This window comes from Gymnoscopelus microlampas (assembly GCF_963454915.1).
Source record: "Gymnoscopelus microlampas genome assembly, chromosome: 3".
Lineage (NCBI taxonomy): Eukaryota > Metazoa > Chordata > Actinopteri > Myctophiformes > Myctophidae > Gymnoscopelus > Gymnoscopelus microlampas.
The window spans coordinates 41,620,858-41,639,780 of record NC_139940.1 but is presented as its reverse complement, the minus strand read 5'-3'; the positions used below and the strand labels follow the sequence as shown (position 1 = coordinate 41,639,780).

The window sequence follows — 18,923 nt, the reverse complement described above, 5'->3', positions numbered from 1 at the left end:
ACACACACACACACACACACACACACACACACACACACACACACACACACACACACACACACACACACACATTAGTCCACCTGCACCGCACGTGTGTGTGTGTGTGTGTGTGTGTGTGTGTGTGTGTGTGTGTGTGTGTGTGTGTGTGTGTGTGTGTGTGTGTGTGTGTGTGTGTGTGTGTGTGTGTGTGTGTGTGTGTGTGTGTGTGTGTGTGTGTGTGTGTGTGTGAGTGAGAGACAGAAATGTGACATTCTGCACCATGTGTGTGTGTGCGTCCTCACCCACCTTGCATGAGAGCACACCTTGGCATACACAAATATTGAAAACAAATCTCCAACACACACACACACACACACACACACACACACACACACACACACACACACACACACACACACACACACACACACACACACGTGCATAAATACACAGAGGGGCAGGCAACCACACACACACACCTGGACCTGGCAAGCTGCCAACCCTGAGCCGATTACCGACCCTCAATCAATATCCTCGTCCACCAGAGGCTGATTAAACACAACAGAGAGAGACAGACTGGGAGAGAGAGAGAAGACACTGGAACTCTGGACCTCATTTAGAAGCAGCTTGTGTTATAACATTTATAATATATGTAGTCAGACAGACAGACATAGAGAGGAAAACAAAGATGGGTAGGCATGTCATCGAAGTGAATAAACCATTGGTTCCCAAACTTTGCAGCTCAAGACCCAAAAGATACATTTGGTGTTTCCACCCCAGGACCCACATTTATCTATTACACGTCTTGTTTGAATGCTTTATTCTGATTGGTCAATCACCAAATTCAGCGGTGTTATTTTTGAATCATGACCGCTGAGCTCAATAACAGACCGCTGTCTAATCAAAGACTCAGAGCACCTGCTGCGCTGCTTGATTTTTGTGCCGTATCCAACATGACAGCCATGTAAACAAACACACAATGTCATTCACAGCTAAACGTTGCTCTCAAGAATGTTTCTGAAAACATTTGAAGTGAGACATAGACAATGCCGTAACCGAATATTGATTCTATTTTATCAACACTTCCTGTTGTTTTTCAAGGCGATGCGTTGCACTGGACGCACCTGGCATAAATTAATGGACTGCTTTCATTACCGTAAGCAATGAAATCCTTCGTTTTATGTTACTTTTGGGGCAAGTTATGCATTTCTTTATTAATTAGCCGTGTTATAAGCGGGATAATTGACGGCGAGTCGGTCATTGTTGAGAAATAAACCCCTTCAAGGTGATAAAGTCTAATCACCCTGGCTGTCAGGGTTTATTTCTCAACAATGACCGACTCGCCGTCAATTATCCCTTGCTTATTTTCTTTTTTTTGTCATCTTGTACACAAGCAGTTTTGTCATCAAAAATACAATATACACATAAGGAATGATAAAAATCCTTTACATATACATTTGTACATACACACATTTGGATGTACCACTGAAATTCTTTTGAATTTATTTTGAAAATATAGGGAACATAAAAAGGGCATATTCAGTCGCGACCCATAAAAATGGTTGTGTGACCCATTGTTTGGCAAACAGTGGAATAAACCAATCACGTAAAATTCCTTCACCTCCGCCATCGTCCATCAATCTCTCTCTCTCTCTCTCTCTCTCTCTCTCTCTCTCTCTCTTCCTCCCCATCCATCTCTGCCACCCCTCCCTCGTCCGTCCGTCCCTCTCTCTCTCTCTCCCCCCTCGTCTCTCGCCCTCTCCGTCTCAGCCCAGAGAGAGCCCAGGTGTCAATCAATCTGTTGCCACGGCGAATCAACGCAGGCCTCTAACCCCGCCCCCTCCCCCCTCCCCCCTCGGCTCTGTCAGATTACACACTCGCGTGTCACTCAAGAGTATCGCTCATATCGATTGGCTGCTGAGCTCAGCCATCTCTGTGTATGTGGCAGAATGCTTGCCTGTGTGTATATGTGTGTGTGTGTGTGTGTGTGTGTGTGTGTGCGTGTGCGTTTGCATGTTTAAATGTGTACAACTGTTTGGGTTTTTGCCAGTACGGTATATCGGGGGTGATATTTTCTTGCTAGTTTATGAGAGAAAAATGGAACTATGTTATACTTCTGAGGCTGGTTATACAGTATAATCCTTAGAGATGGTTTTCAACTTTTGCTGTCAAATAATTTGACAACCAAAATTACATTTGCAAGCTAAAACCTAGTCCAGTTTAAGCTACTGTACTACAGTACCTAGCTACATAGTGTCAGTATAAGACAACCTAGACCTGGAAAGCCTATACGTTGTTATAACTTTAAAACTGGTTAAGCATCTGTGTCATTTTAGATGAATTTTCTACATTTCTTTGAATAAATATAGACGTTTTTCAGAAAACTTTAGGGTTACTTAAAGGAGTAGTTCACCCCAAAAAATACTTATTTTCTATCAATTACACACCCCATGAAGCCTTGAATCCATAGATTTATTTTTGTTTTTGTCGCATTCTTAAGCTAATAATTTGATTCCCGTCTCCTACCGGCTAATGTATCCGCTAGGAGACACAAAGTAGATTCTTTGTGTCTCCTACCGGAAATACACCCGGTCATCAAATTATTGGCTTAGGAATGCCACAAAAACAAAAATAAATCCCTGAATTGAAGGCTTCATGGGGTGTGCAATTCATAGAAAATAAGTCATTTTTTGGGTGAACTCCTCCTTTAAGGTTAGGATTTAGAAGGCGGCTTTAAAATCGGCCTTTTGTTTATATTTCTTTAAGAATAATTTGAGGAACTATGATAATGTTCCCATGAACTTTCATGCCAATCTACAAGCTCACAACGTGTCGTGAGCTTGTGGATCTGCTATTTTCAGCTTTAGGATTAGGTAGAAAAATGGCACACAAGAAAAACAAAACAACTTTTTTTAAAAGGCATTCATGATCGATTCAAAGCTTTCCCACACCCGGATTAAAAGTCTAAAAGCAGGAGTGAAACTGTGTACATCAACAATAAAAGATCACCCGCACGCTGCCACTTGCAAGGTACATGTTCTGTAGGATGATTTATTAAGGCAACGTTTCGGCCACACACACACAACCCTCCTCAGGCATTCATAAAATCCCTGTCCTACGACGTTGACGTCCTCACAAGTATACTGTAGTACAGTGTTGATTTGCTTGGGTGTTGCGCTCTGAAAATAGCAGATCTACAAGCTCACAACGCGTGGCAACGCGACGCCTTGTGAGATTGATAATAGATCGGAAATTTTCAGCATGCTATACCAAGTGTAAAATCAGCCATTACAACGCCATCAAGGCCCCTCCAAAATACATTTTAGTCGACTAAATCAACTGTAGATTTAGTCGAAAAATGTTATGATATTTAGTCCACTAAAACTAGACAGAAACTAAAACATTTGAGGTAATGTGACTAAAACTAAATGGAATTTTATTCAAAAGACTAAATCTAAAAAAAACTAAATCAAAATGTGCTGTCAAACACATCAACACTGCCTACGACATTGACGTCCTCACAAGTATAGAAATACAAACGTGTGTGTGTGTGTGTTCAGTTTACACAGGGTGAATACAGCAGCAGTGGGTTTGACCTGAACGTGATGCCAGTGTGGATCAGGAACATCACCGGCAGTGGAGTCGTGGTCAGCATCATAGATGATGGTGAGTCTGAAACGGGTGTGGGGGCGGCCATAGCTGAGTGGTTAGAGCAGTGGTTCTCAAACCTTTTAATTTCAAGGACCTCCAAAATGATACAGTATATATTTGGCTGCGGACCCCCCCCCCCCCCCCCCCATCTCCAAAATATTTTTTGCCAGGGACCTCCAGATGCAAAGACTGTAGTTAAAGGAATAATTCACCCCAACAATTACTTATATCCTATGAATATACACACCCCATGAAGCATTGAATTAATGGAGATTTTTTTGTTTTTGTCTAATAGCCAATGATTTGATGACCAGTGGTCTATCTAGGAGAGACACAGAGTCTCCTTTGTGTCTCCTACCGGATACATAAGCATCTTTATTATTATCATCAAATTATTGGCTTAGGAATGCGACAAAAGTGTCAAAGTGTCTCAAGCAAGACACTTAACCCCTAACTGCTCCCAGAGGCGCTGCCCCTGTTACTTAAGATGGGTAAAATGCAGTTACCTCATTTCACTGTGTATGCAAATATGCAGCGACAAATACCACAAAGGAGTGTGGATTATATTATTATTATTATTATTATTATTATTATTATTATTATTATTACACGCGTGGTGCGCACATGCACGCAAGTTGTCTACCTTTTACTGTAAAATGTAACTTGTACAGTGCTTAGCTTAACCTATTAACAGATGTGGGTCCGCGGCCAAATACAGAACATTTTGAAGGTCCATGACATGAAAAAGTTTGAGAAGTTGAACCACTGATATAGTAACATATTTTTTTCAGAAAACTGTGTGGGATTTAGAAGACATTTTGTAGAATCGGAACCTCAGGCCTTGAGTGGGTTAAAGTTCTATTGATAACGTTCTTGGTCTCCACTACTTACAGTAGTAGATGCTAAGTGCTCATTAGCAGTTAGCCACTAGCGCTGGCTGTTCCTCTAATTAGCTGCAATGTCACTTTGCTAATGTTTGTTTTCCCTCTGGGTGTCTGAAAATCATTCTTCTATTACATATACCATCTAACCCCCCACCTCCTGAGTTTTATTTTATTACATTTTTCTTTTTATCACTGCCTGTTGTTACCGTTGCTGCATTCTTGGATAACTTTTATTCTGTTTATTTGATAATATTATTAAATGCCCTATCTTTAGCTTCTTAACAACCAGGTAAACATGGTGAAATATCCAAATGAAAAACACTTTTTTGTTGTTGTTTTCAAGCTACCCTGCCTTAAAAGGGGGCCTCTTTTAAAGGTGCTATAGACCAGTGGTTCTCAAACGTTTTTATGTCAAGGACCCTCAAATTGATATATATTAGGCCATGGATTTTGATATGTTTTAATATTAAGACATTTTGCAGGTAGGCTCCTAAAAGCTAAATAGCCAGTTCAGATGGGGAAATGAAAATGTGAAATAAGTATAAGTCAGGCTTAAACCCATTAAAACCGGTAAAGCTTCTGTGTCATTTAAGATTGTCATTTTAGACAAGCTGTACAAGCTTGTACGTCTGTTTTTTTTTTTTTACATTTTTAAAACATCTTGAAAATGTGAGAACTACCGATTTAGAAGGCATTTGTAGAATCGGCCTCAGGTCTTAACGGCTTAAAGGTAGGTATACCGATGATTGAGCGGAGTGGCGGCTCCCCTCTCTCTCTGTCTCTCTGTCTCCGTCTCAGTCACGCCACGGTGAGAACTCATTTCTCTGTGATTGCTGGGATATCTGGCAACAAGGGAAATGAGAGAACACCATCTTATGGGTTCATTCATCAAGAACTAATTGAAGCCTTCGCTAGTCTCAAGTGCTGATAGCTGCTGGAGCAGAGAGTGTGTTGTTGTCGCGCTCGTGCGTGTGTGTGTGTGTGTGTGTGTGTGTGTGTGTGTGTGTGTGTGTGTGTGTGCTTGTGCGCGTGTGCGTGCGTGTGTGTGTGTGTGTGTGTGTGTGTGTGTGTGTGTGTGTGTGTGTGTGTGTGTGATTAAAAGGTGGCACATTTGTGTACATTTTCATGATTAGAAAATGTGGCCCTTTAATAATGTACAGTAAGTAGCATAAGCACACAGTATGTCCTCAGTGTTCATTTAAAGGTAGGTTGTGAAAACATTAAAGGTTGTGAAAACAAAAGGTTTTTTGTTAAAAGGTTAAAGCACTGTATTCTGAAAGTAATCATTGTTATAGAGTGTTTGTTCAGTTTGCACATTTTCAGCCAATCAGGAGAGAGTACCCATTTATCTAGTGTTCCAGTTCATTTATTTGTGTCATCACTTGTTTATCCTGTATCCTGTGTGCGTTCTCTATCCTGATTGGATGAAATTGGTATCCCGACCTGAAAATGTGTTTTCTGCAAGAGCTGGAGAGACAATGAGACTCCTGTTACTGAACAAACACTCTATAGCAATGAGTACTATCAGAATCTAGAGCTATTCAACACACATTTTAACAACAAAATATCACTTTACCTTTAAGCCTGAGGAGTTTCACTGTGTTTTATTAAGGTGATTGGCATTTAGTAATGCTGGTACAGGATACATCATACAGTACACAATAGGTTTGTTGACATAAGTGACACAGCGACAATGACAACACAGGGTAATATAACTGTAGGTGGGTGTATGGGAGTACAAATGTAAACTGAAATATTATTGTATAAGAGAATAAGTCTAAAAATAACAATGATAGCAATTCGTAAAGATAACACGCAGGGATAGACACTCCCACCCTAGTAGTGAACCAAAGAGCAAGTAGAACATGAACACAAGACAGAAAAATACGTAATAAAAATGAAATAAAGATTAAGACTTAAAAGAAACAAACAGAAAAAAACTAAACTCATAGCCCTGAGATCCAGATAGGAGCAGCAGCGACAGTGTACGATGATAGTCAACGTTAGTTGTTGGCCATTTCCCTCTGGTACTGAATAAAAGCTTGCGATATTAGATCAAACTTATCCGTTTGATCTAATTTCAGATATCGAATCCTCTCTACCTCCAGTGTATTCACAAGGTCAGCAAGACACATTTTGACACTGGGTCCTTCTTTCCCTTTCCACAGCAGTAGTGTACATTTCTTAGCAGACATAAGGCAAAACATTTAGAAAACATCTGTGAACCAATGGTTAGACCACTCATGGTCGCAGAATTATTAAAGATGATGGTTTGAGGGTCTGGGGTAATTTGCAGTGACAGTATTGTAGAGATAGCGTAAAAAACATTGATCCAATAGTTCTGAATATTAGGACATAACATATTACTATGCGACAGAGTGGCCTCACCAGACTCACATTTCTCACACAGTGGTGACACAGAGGGGAATATTCTATGCAGTTTGACATTTGAGTAGTGTTAGCCTGTGAACAATCTTAAATTGCATAAGACAATGACTTGCATTGATAGAGCATCTATGAATCTGTAAAAGAGAACCGTTCCATTGCTCTTCAGATACCTGTGTTCCCAGTTCCCTTCCCCACCTTATTCGTATACCTGAGGTATTCACCTTACCCTCTCGTAAATTAATATAAAGCTCTGAAATAAGGTTTGGGGAAAAAAGAGACGGCTTAACCCATTAAGACCGGGAACGATTCGTGTGTTGAGCTGATGTGAGATGTTCTTCATTTCTCTTAGTTAGGACTGTCTGCAACTATAGATTATTTTTCGTTTGGTATAGATTCATACATTATCTTATGTTATCTTTAAAGTATAAATCAATGAATCAATTATGCACTTAAGCATTATTTTATATGTTGTTACACAACAGTGTCATGAAAAATGTTATCATGCATGCAGCTGAACTGCACTCCCTAGGTTGTGTTTTCCATACAAAAGTGGGCTGAAGTTATGGCGTGTTGCTGTGGGCAGAGGGTCTTCTCTCTGCTCTGTATCTATGCATACAGAGAGAGAGAGAGATTATACAGAGGAAGGATATAGAGGGAAATGTCAGGAACAAGCAAAAGCAAAAAGATTCACAGACGGATGGTGTGTGTGCGTGTGTGTATGCGTGCGTGTGCATGCGTGTGCATGCGTGAGTATTAGACTTGCACCACTGAATCTCCTCTCCTCCGAGGCTATTGTACTGTGCTCCACCTCTCTGTATTGATTCCACCAGGAAGGATTCTCCCTTCCTCTCTCTCTCTCTCTCTCTCTCTCTCTCTCTTTCTCTTTCTCTCTCGCCCTCCTTTCATTTTCTCTGTGCCACGTTCTCCTCTTTACCGTCTCTCTTTGTTAAGCCACCCCTCTGCCAGCCTTCTCTGCCTCTTTCCTGCTCAGTCTTTGCTCTCTCTCTCTCTCTCTTCTCTACTTTATATCACTTCTTCTCTCTCTCTCTCTCTCTCTCTCTCTCTCTCTCTCTCTCTCTTAGACAGCCTGCCTCCCAGATGTAAAGGATCATGTACACACACATCACCTTTAGCCACCTTTGAATCGATGCTTATCGATTTTAATATCGCAATGAAATAAATAATTGTTCTTAGTGCGAGAATCCTCCCCTCCCCCCTTGCCTCTCTCTGTTTCTTTCTCTCTGTTTTCTACCCTATCCATTCATCCCTCTCTTTTAGACCTATAATGTAATCTGGATCTCAGACCCGGGCTCTCTGCACACCGCACACGGCTCAATCAAATTCACGGTGCTGCTGCCTTCAATTTCTGTGTGTTCACGTACGTGCGTGCTCGGCTGCTCGCCCGCCCCGCGCGTCCACGTGTGTTTGTGTCTTTGCCTATTTGTATCACTCCGTCTTCTGCATCCTAGCCTTTCCGTGGGCCATTAGATAGACGTGGCATTAGCTCACTTATTTCACTATTTCATGGACTCTGGCATGAGCCCTAAAACACGGGACATTACAAAGCGCCGCGGCCCGCGCCGCTCTCACAATGACAGATCTGAGTCCAGTGGCAAACGTCCTTCATCAAACCCCTCCTTCAAGCGGAGGTATATAATACAAGCGGCGCTCATGGCCGTAAATGAGACAAGACAAGGTTTCGCGTCACGCGCGGCGCACATCAACATAAACACTGGTCATTAGACGGCGGTCTGATCGTTATGACGGGTGAGTGGGTGGGTGGGTGGGTGAGAGGGGCCGTGCCGCCGGGGAGGGGACGGTAGATTCATCAGCTAAATGCTTCTGTCTACCCTGTGTCTCTCCGCCTCCCCTCCCCTCTCCCCTCCTTCCATGGCCCAAAGTGTCCCCCTGTCACGCAGCTTTCAACGCTGGCAGCCACCGTCCACCACCCCCCCACCCCCCCCTGGCTGGGACACCCAAATGTACCGCTGGATCGATGCATGCTTACACCGCCGTCATTGGATGTCATTGATACACACAATGACACGGGACGCACATACAGTAGTACCAGCACACTGATGGGGAGGGGGGGGGGGATTATGGAGACAGACAGAGAGACAGAGAGAGAGACAGAGAGAGAGAGTAATCAGTGGTGGAAAGTAACTAAGTACATTTACTCAAGTACTGTACTTAAATAAACATTTGAGGTGTTTTTACTTTACTTGAGCGTTTCCATTTACGATACTTTATACTTCTACTCCATTACATCTCAGAGGTAAATATTGTACTTTTTATTCCCCTTTGATAGCTTTTGTTACAAGTTACCTCATCTATTAGAAAATAGCTGATCTCCAAACTCACAACGTTTTGCTTTAAGTACTTTTAAGTATATTTTGAATGCAGTACTCTTGCACTTTAATTCAAGTAAAATTTTGAATGCAGGACTTTTACTTGTAATAGTATTTCTACATTGTGGTATAGCTACTTTTATTTACAGTAAGTAAAAACACAATCCAGCCCTGAGATCCACCCAGGAGCGGAGTGTAGATGAAGATAATTCACTGAGCTGATTCTTCTCTAGTGAGTTTGTGTCATATGATATCACTCTGCAAAGTGGATAGAAATACCCCATTTTTAATACGTTTTCCCCCGTCTGTGTGACATTAATATATCATGTTGAATATCGTCGCTGTCTGGCGGAAACCTCATATGTCCAAAACTGTTACTTCTTACAGGATTCAAATTCCAAAGTACCAAAAGTAGCAGATCAAGTAGGGCCTTCATTTACTAAAAACACAACAAGTTCTGCCCGACAGAGACGATATCGCATCGAATACAGGAAACGTATAGATTTGAGTCAGTTTAATGTATTGTGTCTGTGTCTCAGAGACAGTACCTAGGGAAGCCGTCACAGATGGAATCCACACCTTTTTTTTTTTTTTCATTTTACAAACCACCTGCCGGTCCACAGTAGGTGCAACAGTTAATCAAACTAATCGATTTAATTGATTATTTTAAAAAAACTAATCAATAATCGATATTTACATAATAATAATCCCTATTTTGGGCATGTCATGAGCCTGATGTTTTAAAAAAAAGTGTCATATTGCAACACGTTGCGAGCCTGTAGATTGGCTACTTTAACTATTGCTGACAACGCTTAAGTGGTTAATCTATTGGTTGATATAATTCTTTCAAGAATATATATATATATATATATACAGTATTTAAAAATATGCTTCTATGATAGTTACAGCCTTGGAATAGTTTAGAAAGTCCAACAGTATAGGTGTGGTAGTGTATTGTGAATGGACTGTGTCAGTGTAAAACTTCAATACAATTAGCCCACTGAAGCAACCAGCGTCCTATAGTTTAAGACCATGTGTTCATATATGCTATAGAGTACTGTAAGGCTGCTGATCTAGGATGAGTTGTGATAAAACCCTTTTCATGACGGGTTTATGAAGGCTTACGTAGCTGCTGTAAAAGGCAGCGATACTTGATGTTGTGAGGCCCTCTTGCTTTAATGGAGGTAATGAGGTGTGTGTTCACGTGAATAGTGCACATGGTCTCCTACATGTAGTGCACGATACAGTCATGTAGGGGACCACTGTATGCATTTTGCATATTGTCAGTGTTTTGGTTTTGTTTAGCATAATATGATATAGTGACCATATTTTCCCTCTTATTCACTTGAAATCCGATTTCATATAGCAAAAATAGCCGATCTACAAGCTCACAACGCGTTGTGATGCGACGCGTTTTTGAGCTTGTACATCTGCTGTATTTTACAGTAGACAATTTATTTTTCTTTTATTGTCATTTCCACCCGATGTTATCAGGATGGGGGACAATTATTTTGGCACTTATCACACCTAGTGAGTGACTGCACCTTTCCACAGATTAGAACATGATAAACATCTATTTAAGCACTCAAAACAAGTTATTATTCTAACTTTGATGAAATGCGGTAGTGAATGTTGAAAACCAGGACATTATAGTGTTTTAGAGATATTTGTTGGGACTCGGGATGTCTGGTCACCGTCTTAGGAGAGAGAAGAGCCAGATCAATCAATATGATAATTGGACCCATTTGATCCTACCGGGAAAATTACCTTTTCATCCTTCTTTACAGTAGTGACATCATCTTTACAATGATGACATCATTCTTTACAGTAGTGACATCATCTTTACAATGATGACATCATTCTATACAGTAGTGACATCATCTTTACAATGATGACATCATTCTTTACAGTGGTGACATCATCTATACAGGGTCCCCACGGTCATGAAATTCCTGGAAATATTTTGAAATTAAAAAAGAAATAATCCAGTACTGGAAAAGGTTTGGAATTGATCAAACTTCACCAAAGGTCCTGGAATTTATCAAGGGTCCTGGAAAAATATTTGGCTATGCATTGTTTTTGGCTATTGATTTTTTTTAATACAAAACCTTTTCATAAACATGTATAACATTACACGAAATATGTAACATAAGTAGTTTTTCGCCGAACAGGCTGTGTAACACCCCATCCGCACTGCCAGCGATGCGACGTGACGCGAGCGGGCGATGAAATCTCATTAAAAAACATGTTTTTGAATGACCGTCCTGACCTACCGCAAGCGACAACGAACCGTGCAACGACGTCGTCCACCCCTCCTATTTTCGCTCGCAGGCTCTATTTGAGCGAGGTTTCGCGGCTGTGCCCCACCCCCAAACACTTTTTATTGTTTTTTATTTATTTATTTTGCTACACTGCCTATCTTTGGGCATTGTACATAGGAGTAAGAGACACATTATTGCGCTGAATGATTGTTATATAGGCCTGGAAATTGGGCTAAATATTCTGGAAAAGTTTTGGAAAAGTTTTGGAAATTCATTGCTAAAAATGTGTGGGGACCCTGTCTATACAATGATGACGACATCCTTTACAATGGTGACATCATTCTGTACAATGGTGACATCATTCTTTACAGTGGTGACATCATTCTGTACAGTGGTGACATCATTCTTTACAGTGGTGACATCATTCTGTACAGTGGTGACATCATGCTGTACAGTGGTGACATCATTCTGTACAGTGGTGACATCATGCTGTACAGTGGTGACATCATTCTGTACAGTGGTGACGTCATTTTGTGCAGTGGTGACATCATTCTGTACAGTGGTGACGTCATTTTGTACAGTGGTGACATCATTCTGTACAGTGGTGACATCATTCTGTACAGTGGTGACGTCATTTTGTGCAGTGGTGACGTCATTTTGTGCAGTGGTGACATCATTCTGTACAGTGGTGACATCATTCTGTACAGTGGTGACATCATTCTGTACAGTGGTGATGTCATTTTGTACAGTGGTGACATCATTCTGCATCATTCTCTACAGTGGTGACATCATGCTGTACAGTGGTGACGTAATTCTGTACAGTGGTGACGTCATTCTGTACAGTGGTGACATCATTCTGTACAGTGGTGACATCATTCTGTACAGTGGTGACATCATTCTGTACAGTGGTGACATCAGTCTGTACAGTGGTGACATCATTCTGTACAGTGGTGACGTCATTCTGTACAGTGGTGACATCATTCTGTACAGTGGTGACGTCATTCTGTACAGTGGTGACGTCATTCTGTACAGTGGTGACGTCATTCTGTACAGTGGTGACGTCGTCATTCTGTACAGTGGTGACGTCATTCTGTACAGTGGTGACGTCATTCTGTACAGTGGTGACGTCATTCTGTACAGTGGTGACATCATTCTGTACAGTGGTGACGTCATTCTGTACAGTGGTGACGTCATTCTGTACAGTGGTGATGTCATTCTGTACAGTGGTGACATCATTCTGTACAGTGGTGACATCATTCTGTACAGTGGTGATGTCATTCTGTACAGTGGTGACATCATTCTGTACAGTGGTGACATCATTCTGTACAGTGGTGATGTCATTCTGTACAGTGGTGATGTCATTCTGTACAGTGGTGACATCATTCTGTACAGTGGTGACATCATTCTGTACAGTGGTGATGTCATTCTGTACAGTGGTGCATCTAACCCTGTGTATAGGATGCACGTGGATGAGTATGTACAGTATGTGTGTTTACGTGCACGTGAGTGTATGTGTGTTTACATGCACGTGAATGAGTATGTATGTGTGTTTACGTGCACGTGGATGAGTATGTGTGTTTGCGTGCACGTGGATGAGTAGCCCATGTATGTGTGTTTACGTGCACGTGGATGAGTATGTGTGTTTGCGTGCACGTGGATGAGTAACCCATGTATGTGTGTTTACGTGCACGTGGATGAGTATGTGTGTTTGCGTGCACGTGGATGAGTAGCCCATGTATGTGTGTTTACGTGCACGTGGATGAGTATGTGTGTTTGCGTGCACGTGGATGAGTAGCCCATGTATGTGTGTTTACGTGCATGTGGACGGCTTGGAAATGACACCGGCGGCCATGTAAAAAGCTGTCTGATTGGGGGCGAAGGGGGGGGGGGGGGGGGGGCGGAGTCAGCGCTTTCCCTCTCCTCCTCCCCCCCCCCCCGCTGTTCAATCCATCCAGCCGCTGTCACCACGGGGGAGCAGACAATCTATCAAGGCATCGGGACGCATTCTCCTCACCTGCGCCGCGCCTTTAATGAACAGCCAACATGATCCCGGCTGACAAGCAGGAAATGGATGTAATAAAGATTGTTTCTGCATGCTCTTTGCATCCCTGATAAATCACCTCGCTGTGCAACAGATACGGCCGCCACATGGAAATTTGATTTCACACGGCGAGGGGGGGGAGAGAGAGGGAGAGAGAGACAGAGAGAGAGAGAGAGAGAGAGAGGAGGGCAAGGATAAGGTGGTGGTGGAAGGGGAGAGGAGGAGGAGGAGGGAGAAAGAGAGCTGCCAATAGCGGGGTCACTCTATATATTGTGTGTGTGTGTGTGTGTGTGTGTGTGTGTGTGTGTGTGTGTGTGTGTGTGTGTGTGTGTGTGTGTGTGTGTGTGTGTGTGTGTGTGTGTGTGTGTGTGTGTGTGCGTGCCTGTCCTTGGTTCCTGGGATGGACAGAGGGATTTTCTCTTGTTTATCCAGCCAACGTTCACACTTCTATATCATACAGTAGCTCAGTTTTGTACTTGCAAGGATCTGCTCTATAGGATATCACACCATGAGGATATTGGAAACACTTAAGACTTAACTGATAACATTTATAAAGAAAAAAAGATACATGTAAAATAAATGTCATGGTATGTTTCTTTCTTTAAAAGCTTGAAAGATGAGTTTTCATTGTGATAGTGGTAAATAGGTGCTGAAGTATACTATGTTATTAGATCCACTGATTCAAGCCAGAACACAATGGATTGATTGATCATTTACATGAACATGCTCTGAAAATGCACACGCAACAATGTCGCAAAATGCGACGTGTTGTGAGCTTATAGATCGTCTGTTTTCAAATAGCGGGTGTATATTTTGCTGGGGACCCCCTGGGAACCTTCTCAAGGACCCCACTTTGAGACCCACTGTTATAGGGCCACATGTAAAGTTACAGACACGCACGCACGCACAGGAATTCTTACTGTATGTCCTGCTGGCCAAAGCTATTGTAATGTAACAGTGCTCAATCACTACAGTAGATATGACCAGAGAGAGAGAGAGAGAGAGAGAGAGAGAGAGAGAGAAAGCGAGGGTGGAGCGATTAATGATTAGAACCAGTGGAAAACGTAGTTGTGTGTGTGTGTGTGTGGGGGGGGGGGGGGCGGGGGTAGGACCAGTACATCTGGAATGGAATGGAGGAGAATAAAGGAAGTGGGAGATTGAGATAGGGAGAGAATGGGAGAGCGAGATAGGGAGGGGGGAGGGGGAGGGGGTGAGATGCAGATGGGGGGGGGGGGGGTAATTTATGATTTAATCTAATGCAGTCTGGACCTGCTGTAAGTCACACAGGCCACAGCTGGGCGAGCGAGGGAGGGGAGAGGCAGGGAAAATAGAGAGAGAGAGAGAGACATTAACCTTTTCCACGAAGCGAGGGGAGCTGTTTTATCTGACCACCATGCACCCCCATAAACCAGTGCTTCTCAAAGTGACCCCCCCCCCCCTCCCCCAGGGGTCCTTGAGGGGGTTCCAGGGGGTCCCGCAGCTAAATTATTTAATATAGCATAAGAATCAGTATAGCCACTTTAACCCTATATACATCTGGTTTGAAAATAGCCGATCTACGAGCTTGTAGATCTATCTATGGCTATTATATGTTCAAGCAATATTGAGAACGAAAAATTATTTTAAAAAATGTACAATAAAACAAAAAACATTTTAACAACACAAATCTTGTGATGGGGGTCTGTGGGAAAATATGTATGGCATTTGGGGGTCCTTGACATGAATTTTGTTTTAGAACTACTGCCACAAACCTCCTTTTTTCCTCTCCTCTCCTCATATATCTATCTCCTCCTCTACTATGCATAGTTGCTTGAAGGCTCTTGGGGGGGGGTACATTCCCAAATGTATTAACCCATTAAGACCTGAGGCCGAAAAAAAATGTAAAAAATACATTTTCACGATTTTTCAAAAATAGCAGATCTACAAGCTCATAGCGCGGCACTCGGTGCCGCGCTATGAGCTTGTATATCTGCTATTTTTGAATAGCCCAAAGACATCTAAAATGACACAGATGCGTTCCAGGTCTCAATGTATTAAACAACATATTACTGAGATCAACTTACTGAGTTGACTTAGAATGCAATTAAAGCAATCTTTCACTCTGGTCAGATCTATGCATTTTTTAACACGCATACCTCACTATATATACACGGTAATGAACAGCCTGTACTTCCAGCATCTGCAACCCTGATAATCAGTATTTGCTGAGAGCATTGCCTCTGGCAATTAGGAGCTTTTACATTTTTTACCTCACTTGGTGAAAAATATGACTCTGATTCTACTGTCCCAGATCATTTACATTATATTGAGCTGTGTCTGGGTTTAAAGAAAGAATGTTATAGTCACATCATCACAGACTCTTGTAGCAGAACACTATTGATCTAGACCGGTGGTTTAGGTTTGTGATTGATTGAATACTTTAGTCAAAGATGTAAACAGCATGGAAGTACTGTAACATTATGGCTAAATGGATAACGCAAAAAAAAAGTCCTGGGGACTTGTTTCCATTGTGGTCCTATGTGTTCAATTCATCAACAGAGCTTAAAATGTTAACAATTATTAACCCATTAAATCCGGGAACACATCTGTATCATGTCGAATTTCTTTGGCTATTCAAAAAATAGCAGATTTACAAGCTCGTAGCGCGGCACAGAGTGCCACGCTACGAGCTTGTAGATCTGCTATTTTTTTTTAAACCGTGAAAATGTGTGCAAATCTTTGAATATATATATATATTTTTTAAGCAAACATTTTTAACTCAAATTGAACCACTGATATAGAAACATACGTTTAAAAAAAAAACTGTTGGGATTTAGAAGACATTTGTAGAATCCAGAAGCAATATCGGTGCAAAACAGCATTTATAAAACGTGTTATTACTCCTACTCTGACAATGTTTATTTATATTTAGCAATGCCAAATACAAGGTTTATCGTGTTTTCAAATAGCAGATCTACAAGCTCACGTGTCAGTTTTCTGAAAAACCTATGTACTGTAGCTATATATCTTTGCTGTCGGGCAGAAGCCGCTTCTCTCCATATTTTATGTTTTTGTGTTTTTTTTCCTCATAAATCACACCCTATCCTACTCAAAAGCATCAAAAGTAGCAGATCTACAAGCTCGAAACGCAGCGCGCTGTGAGCTTGTAGATCAGCTATTTTTTGGCGAATGTTCCCCGAAGAATATGGATGCTGGGGTTCAAACACGTTAACTTTGTTAACTAATAAAGTTTTGCAAAGGGAGCTACAGTGTGTCTGTGAGCTACTTCAAGGCCTTTGATCACTTGATCTCACTTTCAAGAGGTCTAGTGGATGTGCACGACTTACTGTATCTTTGATCATGTAGGTTGAAAGTGGTTCAAATATATATATTTTTGTAAGGGTGTGGAAGTTGCCTCTGTATTGGAAAACTTCTGATATAGTACACACAAAGTACTGATATAGTTCATAAAATACTTTTGTATAGTTGTATACAGCAGTGGTTTTCAAACTTTTTCATGTCAGGGACCCCCCCAAAATGATGTGTATTTGGCTGCGGACCCCCCATCTCAAAAATATTTTGTGCCAGGGATTTTTCAAAAATAGTAGATCTACAAGCTCATAGCGCGGCACTCGGTGCCGCGCTATGAGCTTGTATATCTGCTATTTTTCAATAGCCAAAGTATACAATAATAGTTAAAGTGGTTAAAATGATTGTGACGCTAATAACTCATTTTGCTAGGGACCCCCTGGTACCCCGCCAAGGACCCCTGGGGGGGTCCCCGGCCCGGACCCCACTTTGAGAACCAATGAAATACAGCATATAGCAATTACAATGACCGCTAGACTTGTCTCACGGCACAACGGTGTGTCTCGGTACACCGTTTGGAAACCACTGATCTGGACAGTTGCTGAACGTACTGTACATGGTAGTACTGTATGCTGAAAAGTTAAAAAACTACGAGTGAAAGTTGCTACATGTACTTGCTTTTAAAATGCTTAAGTATTCACAAATGACTATTGTATTGTATTGCTGTATATCAATAATAGCGATAGATTGCACATGCGTCGCATATATATCTGCCATGTTCGCTGTACTTGAAATATGGCAGAAGCGGTTCATTCATAGTGTACTTTGTTCCATTCCTAGAAATGTAGCGGGGTCAAAAGTACAATATTTGTCATGTGAAAGTCATATAAAAAAATTAAAAAATACTCAAGTAAAGTACAGATACTAAAATAATGTACTTACTGTTACTGTCCAGTCCACCACTGCCAATGAGATTGAATAAGAAAGATGACAGGGTGTTGGGGCTGTGTTGTGTGTTCACTTTAAAAGTGTTAATTTAACTGTGCGTGCGTGCGTGCGTGCGTGCGTGCGTGCGTGCGAGCATGCGCTCAGGTAGCCATGGTAAGCTTACACGAGTATCAATGGTCTCTCTCTCTCTCTCTCTCTCTCTCTCTCTCTCTCTTTCTCCGGAGAACCATTTGCCTGGATAAATATTGGTTTTGCGTTGGCCCCTGTAATGGGCCCCTGTGCGGGCGCGGGGCTGGTAAGTGACGTTGTCTGTCACGCCGCTGGCAGGCCGGCGTGGGAGTCGTTCGTTGGCACATTGTGGGGTCTCTGCACCGGCAAACGCTCATTTGAATTCAGTCTCTCCCCCCAATCATGCCACTACACTCGCCGACTACACACACTACACTCACTACTCTCTCTACGCACACTACTCCCACTACCTGTTTGGGCGCCCGGCGCTCTCATTTGCATGAAATAAGATGGAAATGGAGCCCTTATTTATGCCAACAGAAATGGAGTGTGTTATTAAGGGCACCATTGTGCAAAAGCGACGGTGGCGGCAAGAATACATTACAGAGGCTATTTCTGGAGTGGCTCGAGTCACACAGAGGGTAATGCTTTACTGCTCCCCGATGACACCCTCACTCTGGGAGCCTGCCTGGGCTCTGGATGTGGGGGCGCGCTGTTTGTATGCGCACGTGTGTGTGTGTGTGTGTGCGTGTGCGTGCGTGCGCATGTCTTTCTGTGTACATTAGGTGTGTCACGATTACGATTCGACATCGAAAATCGTTCTAAATAAGCGTTAATTATATTGAACTTCCAAATCATACGCAGGTGTGCAATTCTCCCAGTTATTTTTTTCCCGCACCACCCTCTATTGTAAGCATTTCTGACCATGCTTTCCACTGCATCTTGTTTGTCTACGCAGGCAGAAAATAATCTAAAGACACAGCACAGCTGCTTGTTACCGTTGTTGGCTTACCTTACTTTACAAAGGACCACAATGGAAACAAGACATCGTGCTTTCTTGGGTTTAAATTTAAAATCCTCTTTTAACAGACCTTGTATTGAAGAAATCCATGGAAGAAAGTTGAGC

At 42.1% G+C, this 18,923-nt stretch overlaps 1 protein-coding gene across 1 annotated transcript in view; it reads left to right on the top strand.

Moving 5' to 3' along the window:
* The window catches only part of LOC311041854 (endoprotease bli-like), a gene marked incomplete at both ends in the record, with an annotated part of 263,748 nt that overhangs the window by 57,042 nt on the left and 187,783 nt on the right, over positions 1-18,923 (top strand). Inside the window, one exon of the mRNA XM_084052339.1 lies at positions 3,540-3,645. Coding sequence (XP_083908465.1) covers positions 3,540-3,645 — 106 coding nt within the window. The remainder of the gene's footprint in view (positions 1-3,539; positions 3,646-18,923) is intronic.